This window comes from Aedes albopictus, chromosome 3, assembly GCF_035046485.1.
Source record: "Aedes albopictus strain Foshan chromosome 3, AalbF5, whole genome shotgun sequence".
NCBI classification, from domain to species: domain Eukaryota; kingdom Metazoa; phylum Arthropoda; class Insecta; order Diptera; family Culicidae; genus Aedes; species Aedes albopictus.
The window spans coordinates 206,533,183-206,546,368 of NC_085138.1; the positions used below are offsets into that span (position 1 = coordinate 206,533,183).

Here is a 13,186-nt window from a genome sequence, read left to right on the forward strand (position 1 = left end):
GTCTTTAGGCCGAAAAGGTCTTTAGGCCGAAAAGGTCTTTAGGCCGAAAAGGTCTTTAGGCCGAAAAGGTCTTTAGGCCGAAAAGGTCTTTAGGCCGAAAAGGTCTTTAGGCCGAAAAGGTCTTTAGGCCGAAAAGGTCTTTAGGCCGAAAAGGTCTTTAGGCCGAAAAGGTCTTTAGGCCGAAAAGGTCTTTAGGCCGAAAAGGTCTTTAGGCCGAAAAGGTCTTTAGGCCGAAAAGGTCTTTAGGCCGAAAAGGTCTTTAGGCCGAAAAGGTCTTTAGGCCGAAAAGGTCTTTAGGCCGAAAAGGTCTTTAGGCCGAAAAGGTCTTTAGGCCGAAAAGGTCTTTAGGCCGAAAAGGTCTTTAGGCCGAAAAGGTCTTTAGGCCGAAAAGGTCTTTAGGCCGAAAAGGTCTTTAGGCCGAAAAGGTCTTTAGGCCGAAAAGGTCTTTAGGCCGAAAGGGTCTTTAGGCCGAAAAGGTCTTTAGGCCGAAAAGGTCTTTAGGCCGAAAAGGTCTTTAGGCCGAAAAGGTCTTTAGGCCGAAAAGGTCTTTAGGCCGAAAAGGTCTTTAGGCCGAAAAGGTCTTTAGGCCGAAAAGGTCTTTAGGCCGAAAAGGTCTTTAGGCCGAAAAGGTCTTTAGGCCGAAAAGGTCTTTAGGCCGAAAAGGTCTTTAGGCCGAAAAGGTCTTTAGGCCGAAAAGGTCTTTAGGCCGAAAAGGTCTTTAGGCCGAAAAGGTCTTTAGGCCGAAAAGGTCTTTAGGCCGAAAAGGTCTTTAGGCCGAAAAGGTCTTTAGGCCGAAAAGGTCTTTAGGCCGAAAAGGTCTTTAGGCCGAAAAGGTCTTTAGGCCGAAAAGGTCTTTAGGCCGAAAAGGTCTTTAGGCCGAAAAGGTCTTTAGGCCGAAAAGGTCTTTAGGCCGAAAAGGTCTTTAGGCCGGAAAAGGTCTTTGGCTTGAAAATGGCTTTTCAGTCTCGACAAAATTCAAATACTGCTATTTAATTTCGTCCAACGTTTCGGTCGCATATAGGACCTTCATCAGGGACTCTAAAAATGATTGTTTATTTAATTTGGTGATTTTTACAAAAATATTGGAAATTATCAATTTTTACCAATTATCACAGATTCTTCGTCCAATGTGTACTGTTGAACAAAGGTTGTCCAGCGGAATGAATTTCTGCGATCAAAAACATACATAATTACAAAAGTTATTCTTCGCAATTTTCATTCTTCCCACGCAATTTCCTTCAGTGTACTTACTCCCTCACAGCAGTTAACGGTTGGGATTCGGTAATTGTGGAAAAACCCTTCCGGAATTTTACCGCACTGGAATTTGACACCTCGCGCTTGATCGATCACCATTGCTTTCCGTGTTCATGATGTGTGTTCGTGCAATCGATCTTTGCTGCTGGTGTGCGTGTTCAGAATCATCTTGGATTGTGTATTGGTGTTTGTTGGCGAACCACTGGGTAGTTTCGAACTCGATGAAGTGAGCTCCGAGTACGCCCTTCGCTTTAATCGTCTGTCAGCCGTTGACGGCTGATGGGGAATTGTCATGTACATGCAATAGGATGGAAGAAAAACAATTTCGACAAAGCATCGAAGTGAGAAGGTCGATTGACTATAGTTAAAGCGAATTATAAATTAAAATCGTATTTCTACTTATCCTAAATTGAATTATTAATACATTTGTGAACTCTCAGGTAGATATTCCTAAATTGATTTAATATGATACTCTACTTACAAATAACTTACAACTATTATCACAGATGAAATTTAGTACGGAGAAATCAGATTGGACAGTTATAACCTAAAACTAGTAAAGAACACCAAATGTAAGTAAAACATGAACTATGAATTTGTCCTAAACCTAACATGCAAATAAATTAATAGCTTTGAAGCTGTGTCAAACGGACCCGCTATCAGGATTGTTCTTCCGACGTCCAAACTGAAAAATCTTCCCCAACAAAAATCTTCAAAGATTTGCGATTGTTTCGAAGCACATGTGGTTGCCATCCGAACAAAGGAACAATGGATCCATCGGACAGCCACTGTATAATGTGCAACAGACCGAACAACGCCGATAATCTGGTCCAGTGTGACCGCTGTGACGGGTACGTACACTATTCGTGCGCGGACGTGGGAGACTCGATTGCCGATCCCGATCGGAGTTTCACCTGCAAGAGGTGCGTCGAGAGCGATGAAGTCGTCACTGTTTCATCCCACCGCACGAGCCGCAGCTCCCGGCGAACGTCACATAGTGGTAGCAGCTCAGCACGGGTGGCACTGCGGCTGCAACAGCTTGAGAAGGAGAAGCAAAACCGTCTCCGGGAGCTCGAAGATGCTGAGAAGTTCCAGCGACTGCGGCGTCAGGTCGAGGAGGACTTCGAGAAACAACAGTTTGCCATCCTTGACGCACAACTGCAGGATGAGGATGAGGATCGTAGCGTCAAGAGCAGAGTGAGTTCCAGGCAAATCCGCGAGAGTACCAAGAAGTGGGTCGGTGCATCGAGTCAGACAGATGGAGCAAATAGTCAAGTAGCTACCACGTCGGCTCAAATCGTATCCACAAGCCTAGATGGAACCCTGCGTACTCCAGCAGATGAATCCGAAGACCAGATCACGTTAGCAGCTATTCCCGAAGAAGCACTCCAACCCGCATCGGCCGAAGGCGACCGAGAAGCTGAACCCAACAAGATGACCAGCGTCGTCAGCGTTCTGGAAGAGCAGCAAACCGTTCGTTCCACGGAGTTCACAGTAGCGGCCCAAGTACCTACGTCCCACCAAGGCTTGGGGGCAGACACGTCGGCCGGAGCTATTCCGTCATCCCGCAGGCATACTGGAGTGCTTACTACCGGTGAACTGGAGTCCGAAGAACGGGTACAGCAGAAGGCAAGAGCAGCCTATACGAAAATCAATGCAGGTATGACGTCACGCGCGGGTGGTGTACGAGTTGCGTCACCTACCGGTTCAGGTTTGTCTTCAGAGAGCCAGGTGAGAACTAGCGTTAGTACCTTGCACGTCAGATTGCATCCTATACCAGAAGTAGGCCAAACCAGTACACCTTTAATACCAACAATAAAGCAAATCGTAGGTAGACAGTCAGGGCATAGACAAACCCATAAAAATCCAGCCAAGCTAGGCAATCAGCTAGGAGCAGTTCAGGGTCACTTAGCACTAAATCATTCTCTGGGCACTGTGCCAACATCGGGTGAACCTCCCCCAGGGTTGAACACAATGGGTCAAATACCGTCGTTGAAATCCGCGCAGTTTTGCGAATCAAAACCAGCCGCGAAGCAACCGTTTTCCGATCAGAATCAGATGCGCGTTCCGAAATCGTCCGTCTTTGTGCCCGGTCACGGTAGTGAAGTGAATCGTTCATTTGTGCCTCCGGTGGAACAGCAGCAATACAGTGTGCCCGATCGTCAAGAGGTACAACCACCGTCCGGTCGTGAACAGTGTACAGTGACAAGTGCTAGAGACCAATTTGTGAATCAGCCTCCCCCCGGATACGAGAACTTTGCGAGGAAACCAACGGCAGCAACATGGAACCCGGCGTGGCCATCGGTTCCGCATTTTGGAACCATCGGATATCTGCCATCGATCCCTTTCCATTCAACGTACGGCCAACCGGATTATGCTCTGAATTCCACAGAGTATTTGACGTCTACAGGCTATCAGCAAGGGGCTCTTCCGAGCACGTCTAGGTTGGAACCACTGCCGGGACATCAGACATACCCGGAACCAACGACACGACCAAATCATCAGCACCGGACGGATCAGCGTGAGCAATGGCAGAACTCGAGCCAATCGCAACCTCGTCGAGTGCGAGGACCCACAGCAGAACAACTGGCCGCTCGCCAAGTTATTCCAAAAGAGCTGCCCGTGTTTGCTGGAGATCCACAGGACTGGCCGCTTTTCCTGAGTTCCTTCAACAACTCGACAGAGGCTTGCGGGTATAACGACGCTGAGAACCTGGCGAGACTTCAACGATGTTTACGTGGACATGCGTTGGAAAGCGTGAGAAGTCGATTGCTGATTCCGGAGTCAGTTCCCTACGTGCTGGCAACCCTGGAGCGATTGTATGGCAGACCGGAAGTGATTATCCATTCCCTTCTGAAGCGGATGCGCGAAATACCCTCACCCAGGGGTGATGACCTGAAAACCCTGATCAAGTTCGGAATGGGCGTGGGGAACATGGTGGAACACATGATATTAGCCCAACAACATCAGCATATTAGCAACCCAATGTTGCTGCAAGAGCTGGTAGACAGACTTCCGCCGACTCTGAAACTACAGTGGGCTTCCTTTAAGCGTCACTACCACACAGTGAATTTGGCGACCTTCAACGACTTCATGAAGGACCTTGTTACGATGGCCAGCGACGTGACTCTCCTGACTGGTATAGGACAACAGCCGGCGGAGAAACAGGAGAAGCCGAAACGAGAAAGAGCGGCGAAGGAGAAGCTGTTCGTCCATCAATCTTCATCAAATACATCGGGGTCGTCTGGGACTGAATCAAGTAACCCCACCGTCAAGCCCTGCGTGCACTGCTCCAAGACAGACCATCGTGTTGCTGAGTGTCCAGACTTCAAGCGACTGAGTGTAGACGAAAGATGGAAGGTTTTGCGACAAAAAGGGCTGTGTAGAATATGCTTGATCCCTCATCGTTCATGGCCTTGTCGTTCAAAACAAGAATGTGGAGTTAGAGACTGCCGCATGCGTCACCACGCTTTACTACACCTAGCCAAGGTGCAGACTGGAACAGTTCCAACATCAACGCCGACGGAAAGAAACATCGTCCATCAAAACCACCATTCCGTTACCTCTTGTGCTTTGATGCGTTACCTTCCCGTGACGCTGCACTACAACGGAAACAGCGTAGAGGTCTTCGCGTTCTTGGATGATGGATCTTCATCGACGATGATGGAAGCAGAGGTAGCCAAACAACTGGGTGCAGCGGGACCGGCTGAGCCGTTGTGTCTGGGCTGGACTGGAGATATTACGAGGATCGAGAAAGATTCCCAGCACGTCAATGTCGCTATTTCCGGGCACAACATAGCAAACATGTTCCCACTGAAGGCAAGGACGGTTGGCCAACTAAAACTGCCAAGCCAAACGGTGGATTACGAGGAACTTTGTCTGGGTCATCCGTACCTCAGAAAGCTTCCTTTGTCAAGTTACACCAGTGCTGTTCCTCGTCTCATCATCGGTGTAGATAACGCTAAGCTGATCAGTACACTGAAAAGTCGAGAGAGTAGAAACGGAGAGCTGGTCGCGGTCAAAACACGGCTCGGATGGAGCCTCTTCGGAAAACATACCGTCGGTAGTAGTCCAGTAGAGTACGTGCACACGCACCAAGAGTTACACGGCGCAGACACGGATTTACACAATCTGTTCAGGCAGTTTATGGCGGTCGATGAAGCGAGCGTCAACCAGAGCCCACTATCGGAACAAGACAAGAGAGCGTTGGAGATATTACAGAAAACTACCCGAAGGATCGACGGTAGGCTGGAAACTGGCCTGTTGTGGCGAAACGATGAACCTTCCCTTCCAAATAGCTACAGTATGGCAGTCCGTAGAGCGGAAGCTCTGGAGCGTAAGCTGGCGAAAGATGAGCAGCTACGAGAGAAAGTCAAGCAACTGATTCAGGAGTATGTGGCCAAAGGATACGCTCATCGAATTACCGCTGCCGAGTTGGAATCGTCAGAACCGGGCCGGGTATGGTACTTGCCACTGGGGGTGGTGAGAAATCCACGCAAACCGGAAAAAGTCCGTCTTATTTGGGACGCTGCAGCCCGATCAGAAGGTGTTTCGTTCAACGACCTGATGCTGAAAGGGCCGGATCTGTTAACAGCGCTACCATCTGTTCTGCTGCGTTTTCGCCAAAAAAGCGTAGCCTTTAGCGGAGACATAAAGGAAATGTTTCATCAATTCCGGATTCGGCAAGAGGACAGACAGGCACAACGATTTCTCTTCCGGGAGCACCCTGAAGAACCTCCACAGATCTTCGTGATGGATGTCGCCGCGTTTGGCGCTGCGTGCTCACCTTGCATCGCTCAGTACCTGAAAAATAGGAACGCAGAGGACTACAAACAGCAATATCCTGAGGCAGCCCGTGCCATCGTCGAAAACCACTACGTGGATGATTTTTTGGATAGTGTTGATACGGTCGAAGAAGCAGTGGAGCTTATCGAAGATGTGAAACACGTTCACGCCATGGCTGGAATGGAGATCCGGAATTTCGCATCAAATTCACCTGCAGTTCTCGAGCGCATCGGAGAAGTCAGCGAAGCTGAACAAAAGCTAGTCAAATTGGAGTCGATCGTCGAAAGAGTTTTGGGAATGGTGTGGAAACCGGAGGAGGATATCTTCACGTTCGAGTTGGACCTGAAAGAAGAAGTACGGAACATTGTGCTGAACAACACGACGCCTACGAAGCGCCAAGTCTTACGGACCATAATGTCTCTTTTTGATCCGTTGGGTTTGGTAGCGCATTTCATAGTGCACGGCAAGTTAATCATGCAGCGCATCTGGAGAGAAGGCTTAGACTGGGACGAAGCGATTAGTGGCGAAATACTAGAAGACTGGCGTAGATGGAGTGGACTGCTGCTGAAGATCAACGAAGTTGGCGTACCAAGGTGTTTCTTCTCCGGTAATAGATCAGTATGCAATGGCGCCGAGATCCATATGTTTGTGGATGCCAGCGAAAATGCATACGCTTGCGTTGCGTACCTGCGAAGTTCCGATAACGGGATCCCACGATGTACGCTGATAGTGGCGAAGACGAAAGTAGCGCCGCTGAAACCGTTATCCATTCCACGGTTGGAATTGCAAGCGGCTCTTAACGGGAGCCGTTTACTGGACACCATATGCAAGGCTCTAACAATCCCTATCTCGGCACGATATCTCTGGACAGACTCTACAACGGTCTTGGCGTGGCTGAGGTCTGAAACACGGCGTTACCATCAGTTCGTTGGATTTCGAGTTGGAGAGATTTTAACTACAACCACCATCGGCGAGTGGAGGAAGGTTCAGTCAAAACTGAATGTTGCTGATCAGGCAACGAAGTGGAAGGACGGACCAAGTTTCAACCCAGAAGATTGGTGGTACTCCGGCCCAAGTTTTCTATCCGACACGACGGAAAAATGGACTGAACATACATCGGAGGATTTCGTAACAACGGAAGACATGCGATCAGCGTTCTTGCACCATCGAAAGCTGCATCCACCGTTCATCGTAGCTGTCGAGAGGTTTTCCAAATGGACAAGATTAGTACGAGCTACAGCCTACGTTATCAGAGCGGTCAAACGGTTCCTTAGCCTGAAGGTGAACGGACCGTTGGTGCAGGAAGAACTGCAGAGTGCGGAAACACTGCTGTGGAGGCAAGTGCAAAGAGAAGCATACTCGGAGGAATACTCTACGCTTCTGTACAACAAAGAACACCCTCGTGAAGAACCTCGGAAGTTGGAGAGATCGAGCGCCCTGTTCAACATGTCACCGATGCTGGACAGCAATGGAGTGCTGCGGATGAACAGTCGCATAACTGCAGCCCCTGTTGTATCCACGGACCTGAAATACCCTATCTTTCTCCCGAAGGAACATCGGGTAACGGAACTGCTTGTGGAAAGCTACCACATTCGTTTCCTACACGGAAACAAGGAGACGATATTTAATGAATTGCGGCAACGTTTCCAGATACCAAAACTCCGTTCGGTTGTATCGAAGGTAGCCAAACAATGTCAGTATTGCCGTGTGCGGAAGGCGACTCCCCAAGAGCCAATGATGGCACCATTACCCGAAATTCGGCTAACATCGTTCATCCGACCGTTCACTCATACCGGAGTGGACTATTTTGGGCCTGTTTTCGTGAAGCAAGGACGTAGCACGGTTAAACGATGGATCGCTCTTTTCACGTGCCTGTCCATCAGGGCCGTGCACCTCGAAGTGGTCCACAGTTTATCGACGCAGTCGTGTGTCATGGCCATCCGTCGATTCGTTGCGCGCAGAGGGTCTCCCGCAACTTTCTGTTCCGACAACGGAACCAATTTTGTGGGCGCGAACAACCTGCTTCGGGAACAACTTCGTGCGATCGGAGAGTGCTGTGCAACAACCTTTACGAACTCTGACACACGATGGCTTTTCAACCCCCCACTCGCCCCCCATATGGGAGGATCATGGGAGCGCTTGGTGAGGTCAGTGAAGGTAGCAATGTCGGCGATCGCAGATCATCCTCGCCACCCCAGTGACGAAGTCCTGGAAACAATAGCTCTGGAAGCAGAATCTATCGTGAATTCCAGGCCACTGACCTATGTCCCGCTGGATCATGAGAATCAAGAAGCCCTGTCTCCCAATCACTTCCTGTTATATGGAACGCAAGGCATCAATCAACCAAGTCGGGACATTGAAGAGGAGCAGGCACCACTTAGAGACAGCTGGAAGTTGGCGAAGTATCTCGTTGATACTTTCTGGGTTCGCTGGGTCCGCGAATATCTTCCCACGTTGACGCGGCGTACCAAGTGGTTCCATCCAGTAAGGCCACTGCAACCGGGAGATCTGGTTGTCGTGGTAGAAGAAGGGAAGCGGAACGGATGGGTTCGTGGAAGAATAGTGGAAGTTCTACCAGGAAAGGATGGACAAGTCCGCAGAGCAGTAGTGCAGACGGCACGAGGACTGGTCAACCGGTCAGCAACGAAGTTGGCGCTATTGGAGGTAAAAGAGATGTCGAAAGCAGAGTCAGATATACCGGAGTCTGGCGTATCGGAACTACACGGGCGGGGGGATGTTGGCGAACCACTGGGTAGTTTCGAACTCGATGAAGTGAGCTCCGAGTACGCCCTTCGCTTTAATCGTCTGTCAGCCGTTGACGGCTGATGGGGAATTGTCATGTACATGCAATAGGATGGAAGAAAAACAATTTCGACAAAGCATCGAAGTGAGAAGGTCGATTGACTATAGTTAAAGCGAATTATAAATTAAAATCGTATTTCTACTTATCCTAAATTGAATTATTAATACATTTGTGAACTCGCAGGTAGATATTCCTAAATTGATTTAATATGATACTCTACTTACAAATAACTTACAACTATTATCACAGATGAAATTTAGTACGGAGAAATCAGATTGGACAGTTATAACCTAAAACTAGTAAAGAACACCAAATGTAAGTAAAACATGAACTATGAATTTGTCCTAAACCTAACATGCAAATAAATTAATAGCTTTGAAGCTGTGTCAAACGGACCCGCTATCAGGATTGTTCTTCCGACGTCCAAACTGAAAAATCTTCCCCAACAGTGTTAGTGTAGTGTTTTACAATTTTGTGCGAGTTTGTTTTGATCATCTGTTTCTCGTTCGATGATGTTGATTGTTTTTCAGCCAGTGGAGAACCCCGGCATATGCGACGTGGAGGTTGTCGGTGTCCGTCCGTTTGTTGACTGTATTGCGTGTGTTGTGGATGTGGCACTTCTCCAGAATAGGCAGATGTTTTCCTATGTTTGTTGTGTCCAGAATTTTCGTACATCTAGCTTGAATGAGTGTTCCGCTCGTGCCGCGTGATTTATGAGGGCCGTGGTTTCCAATATAGATTGGATTGCGGTGTCTTCAATAGTGTGTCCTGCATTTCTCAGTGTTTCCAGTTTTCGCATGTTAGACTTGTGTTTGGAGATGCGGGATTTTAGTTTTTGTGTTGTCATGCCAATGTAACACGCATTGCATTGAGCACAGTCTATTTTGTAGACGACATTGCTGCGCTCATCGACTGGTGTTCGGTCTTTGACCAGTGGGAGCAGCGAGCCAATGTTTTTGTGCTGTTTGCTTGCGATGTGTATATTTGGAAATTCCCTCTGCAGTGTTTTTGTTATTGTCGGTGTTTGTCCTGAAATGTTTGTGAGCGAGCAGTACACGCAAGTTTGAAAATACCCATTAAATGGGGTTCTTGTACCCATTTTTTGATTCAATATAGAGCTGTCAAAAGATGGGTGTTTTTATGAAAACAAATAATGGGTACTTCAGCCCCATTATGAAGTTTCCTCTCTTAACATTATAATGGGTAAATAATACGCATATCAATTTGAAAAAAAAATCAAGTCCGCCATTTCTCAACTTTGCGATTTTGTGGTTTCGTCGTATGAAGAATTTGATAAAAGTGGTGATTATGTACAGGAAGGAGGAGGAAACATTTTGAATAATTAATATTTAACCCGTGTATCAACCCGTAAGTAATGTCAGTGAATATTTTTGTAAGTTGTTCCCATCAAAATACGTTTCTAATTGCAGTTCCTCGAGAGATGTTGTGGATATTTGCGATGGATTAGGATTTTCTGGAGCAGTTTAGAAAAATGGTGCGGAAAACTAAATATGATGTTCTACGCTTCAATAGACGGAACAATACTATAGTTTAACAGAAAACCATTGTTTTTCATCATTTCTTTTTGATATAATTTGAATAAAACCTATAATAAACATAACCTCAAACTGCAAAATCGTTCTCGAAATAATGGGGCATTTTCACCCATTTTTTGTGCAAACAACAAGAGTGAAAAATACCCATTTTATGAAGTTTGGAGCGAATACCCATTAGCTTGGTACACGGTTTATATGGGAAAATATAAAAAAAGGAAAACTCTAGTTCCTGTATACTTTTTGAGTTCCACTTTGGTCCAATATCAACTTGCAAAATTTCAGATCGATCGGAAAAACTATATTTTAGCGCCCGCCATTCTTAGGTTTTCATACGATTTACTATGGGGAAACATTACTCCTTCAAAGAAAAATCGCTAGGTGTCACCACTAGTTCCCTAAAAATAAGTCGATGAATGATTTCTGTAGAAAACTTCACTACGAATCAGACCTCCGAAGACATAAAATCGATGCGACGTTCCTGGAAAAAGTTATTAGGCCTCACCCGATCGATGAAATAACGAGATTTTATTATTTATTGTTATTCCTTACATGTTAAATAGCGTTTGCATGCCATTCGGTTTTCAGTCAATAACTTTTTTCACATGCCTCAGATCGCTTTGCGGTTTTCGGAGGGTTCCAACAGAAATCATTCATCGATTTATTTTTACGGGTTGAGGGGCAACCTGTGGCGATTTTTTTTGAAAAAGTGATTTTTCCCATACTAAATCGTATGAAAACTTAAAATGGCTGGCGCTAAAATATTGTTTCACCGATCGATCTGAAATTTTGCACAGTTGATATGGGACCAAAATGGAACTCAAAAAGTGTACAGGAGTAAAATGTCTTTTTGTGTCCCACGCTAATACCCATTAATGGGTAAACGGCAAATACCCATTAAATGGGTTAAGCCACTTTAGTTCGAAATTGGTACTAAAATACCCATTAATGGGTATTATCAATCTAGCGTGTATGTTTTTGGATTTTCTTGTTATTCGTTTTCATTACTGCTCGCTTCCATAGCTGTTCGACTGCTTTGGTTTCCACTTACCCTGTTTATTACACGGTTGATGATATTTGCAGGGTAATCGTTGGTTCGAAGGAGCCCAAATATAATCGATTTTGTTCTTTTTAGGCTCAGGTTGGTGGAGAACTGCATGACCCGTTTTGCAAAGTTGTACGCAACGTTGATTTTAAGGTTCATCGGATGGCAGGAGTAGTAGTTAAGAAATCTTCCGCTCGCGATAGTCTTCATGTACCATTCCGTCTTGATCGACTGGTCATCCTGACGAACCATCATCATGTCCAGGAACGGTAAGCGGTTGCTTTCTTCTTTCTCCACGGTGAACTGGATGTGCTCGTTCTGCTGATTGAAGATGTTGAGCATTTCCTCGACCTTATCAGAAGGGAGTACTAGGAACAGGTCATCCACATACTTTTACAAGTATGGAATCTCTACTGTGGCTGCTGCAACAGCACTGTCGAGGAGTTCCTCCATCACATAGTCGGCAATAATCGGCGAGAGGGGGTTCCCCATCGCGGTGCCGAAAATTTGTTGGTAGTAGGTCCCCTCGAAGACAAAGTAGCTGGCATCTATGCAAAATTCTACTGCTTCCCAGAACAGATCAAGGCAGATTTGAGTGTGTTGCTTGATCTCGTCCCAGTGGCGGATGATGCTCTGCCGTACCAGATTTTTGGGGATAGATGTGAAGAGGGCTACTACATCGAATGACACAAGAATGTAGCCTTCTGGAAGTTGTATGTTGTTGACAAAATCACAGAAGGAGAACGAATCCGTAACGTTGTATTTGCTGGTCATCGATGTTTGGAGAATTCTACTGATGTACTTGGAGAGCTCATACGACGGCGCTGTCATACATGGTACTACTGGGCGTAAAGGCAGGCCGGGTTTGTGCGCCTTCGGTTGACCGTAGATTTTCGGACAGACCGCCCTGTACGTCTACAGTTTGGATGGACAACATCAACGAACGAGAAACAGATGATCAAAACAAACTCGCACAAAATTGTAAAACACAACACTAACACCAATACACAATCCAAGATGATTCTGAACACGCACACCAGCAGCAAAGATCGATTGCACGAGCACACATCATGAACATCATGATTCCGGAAGGGTTTTTCCACAATTACCGAATCCCAACCGTTAACTGCTGTGAGGGAGTAAGTACACTGAAGGAAATTGCGTGGGAAGAATGAAAATTGCGAAGAATAACTTTTGTAATTATGTATGTTTTTGATCGCAGAAATTCATTCCGCTGGACAACCTTTGTTCAACAGAACACATTGGACGAAGAATCTGTGATAATTGGTAAAAATTGATAATTTCCAATATTTTTGTAAAAATCACCAGATTAAATAAACAATCATTTTTAGAGTCCCTGATGAAGGTCCTATATGCGACCGAAACGTTGGACGAAATTAAATAGCAGTATTTGAATTTTGTCGAGACTGAAAAAGCCATTTTCAAGTTACATTCCATCACAGTCGCAACCAAAACTGAAAAGGTCTTTAGGCCGAAAAGGTCTTTAGGCCGAAAAGGTCTTTAGGCCGAAAGGGTCTTTAGGCCGAAAAGGTCTTTAGGCCGAAAAGGTCTTTAGGCCGAAAAGGTCTTTAGGCCGAAAAGGTCTTTAGGCCGAAAAGGTCTTTAGGTCGAAAAGGTCTTTAGGCCGAAAAGGTCTTTAGGCCGAAAAGGTCTTTAGGCCGAAAAGGTCTTTAGGCCGAAAAGGTCTTTAGGCCGAAAAGGTCTTTAGGCCGAAAAGGTCTTTAG

The 13,186-nt window shown here is 46.4% G+C and overlaps 2 protein-coding genes across 3 annotated transcripts in view; both read left to right on the top strand.

Moving 5' to 3' along the window:
• The window catches only part of LOC109432771 (homeobox protein unc-4), a 182,643-nt gene that overhangs the window by 145,863 nt on the left and 23,594 nt on the right, over window positions 1-13,186 (top strand). The gene's annotated exons all lie outside the window — the stretch shown is intronic.
• LOC115255438 (uncharacterized) lies at window positions 910-12,916 on the top strand. Of its 2 annotated transcripts, none has more exons than XM_062858696.1 (2): window positions 910-12,727; window positions 12,793-12,916. In XM_062858696.1, exon 1 carries the CDS (start codon window positions 2,023-2,025, stop codon window positions 8,863-8,865), a length of 6,843 nt encoding a protein of 2,280 aa, XP_062714680.1. In that variant the 5' UTR covers window positions 910-2,022; the 3' UTR covers window positions 8,866-12,727; window positions 12,793-12,916. The 2 variants fall into 2 exon arrangements, with proteins under 2 accessions (XP_062714680.1, XP_062714681.1); XM_062858697.1 differs by having other exon boundaries at window positions 910-9,025; window positions 9,092-12,916.

Excerpts from the sequence above, each read along its gene's own strand:
- LOC115255438 (XM_062858696.1), top strand. The coding sequence starts at position 2,023 with ATGGATCCATCGGACAGCCACTGTATAATGTGCAACAGACCGAACAAC.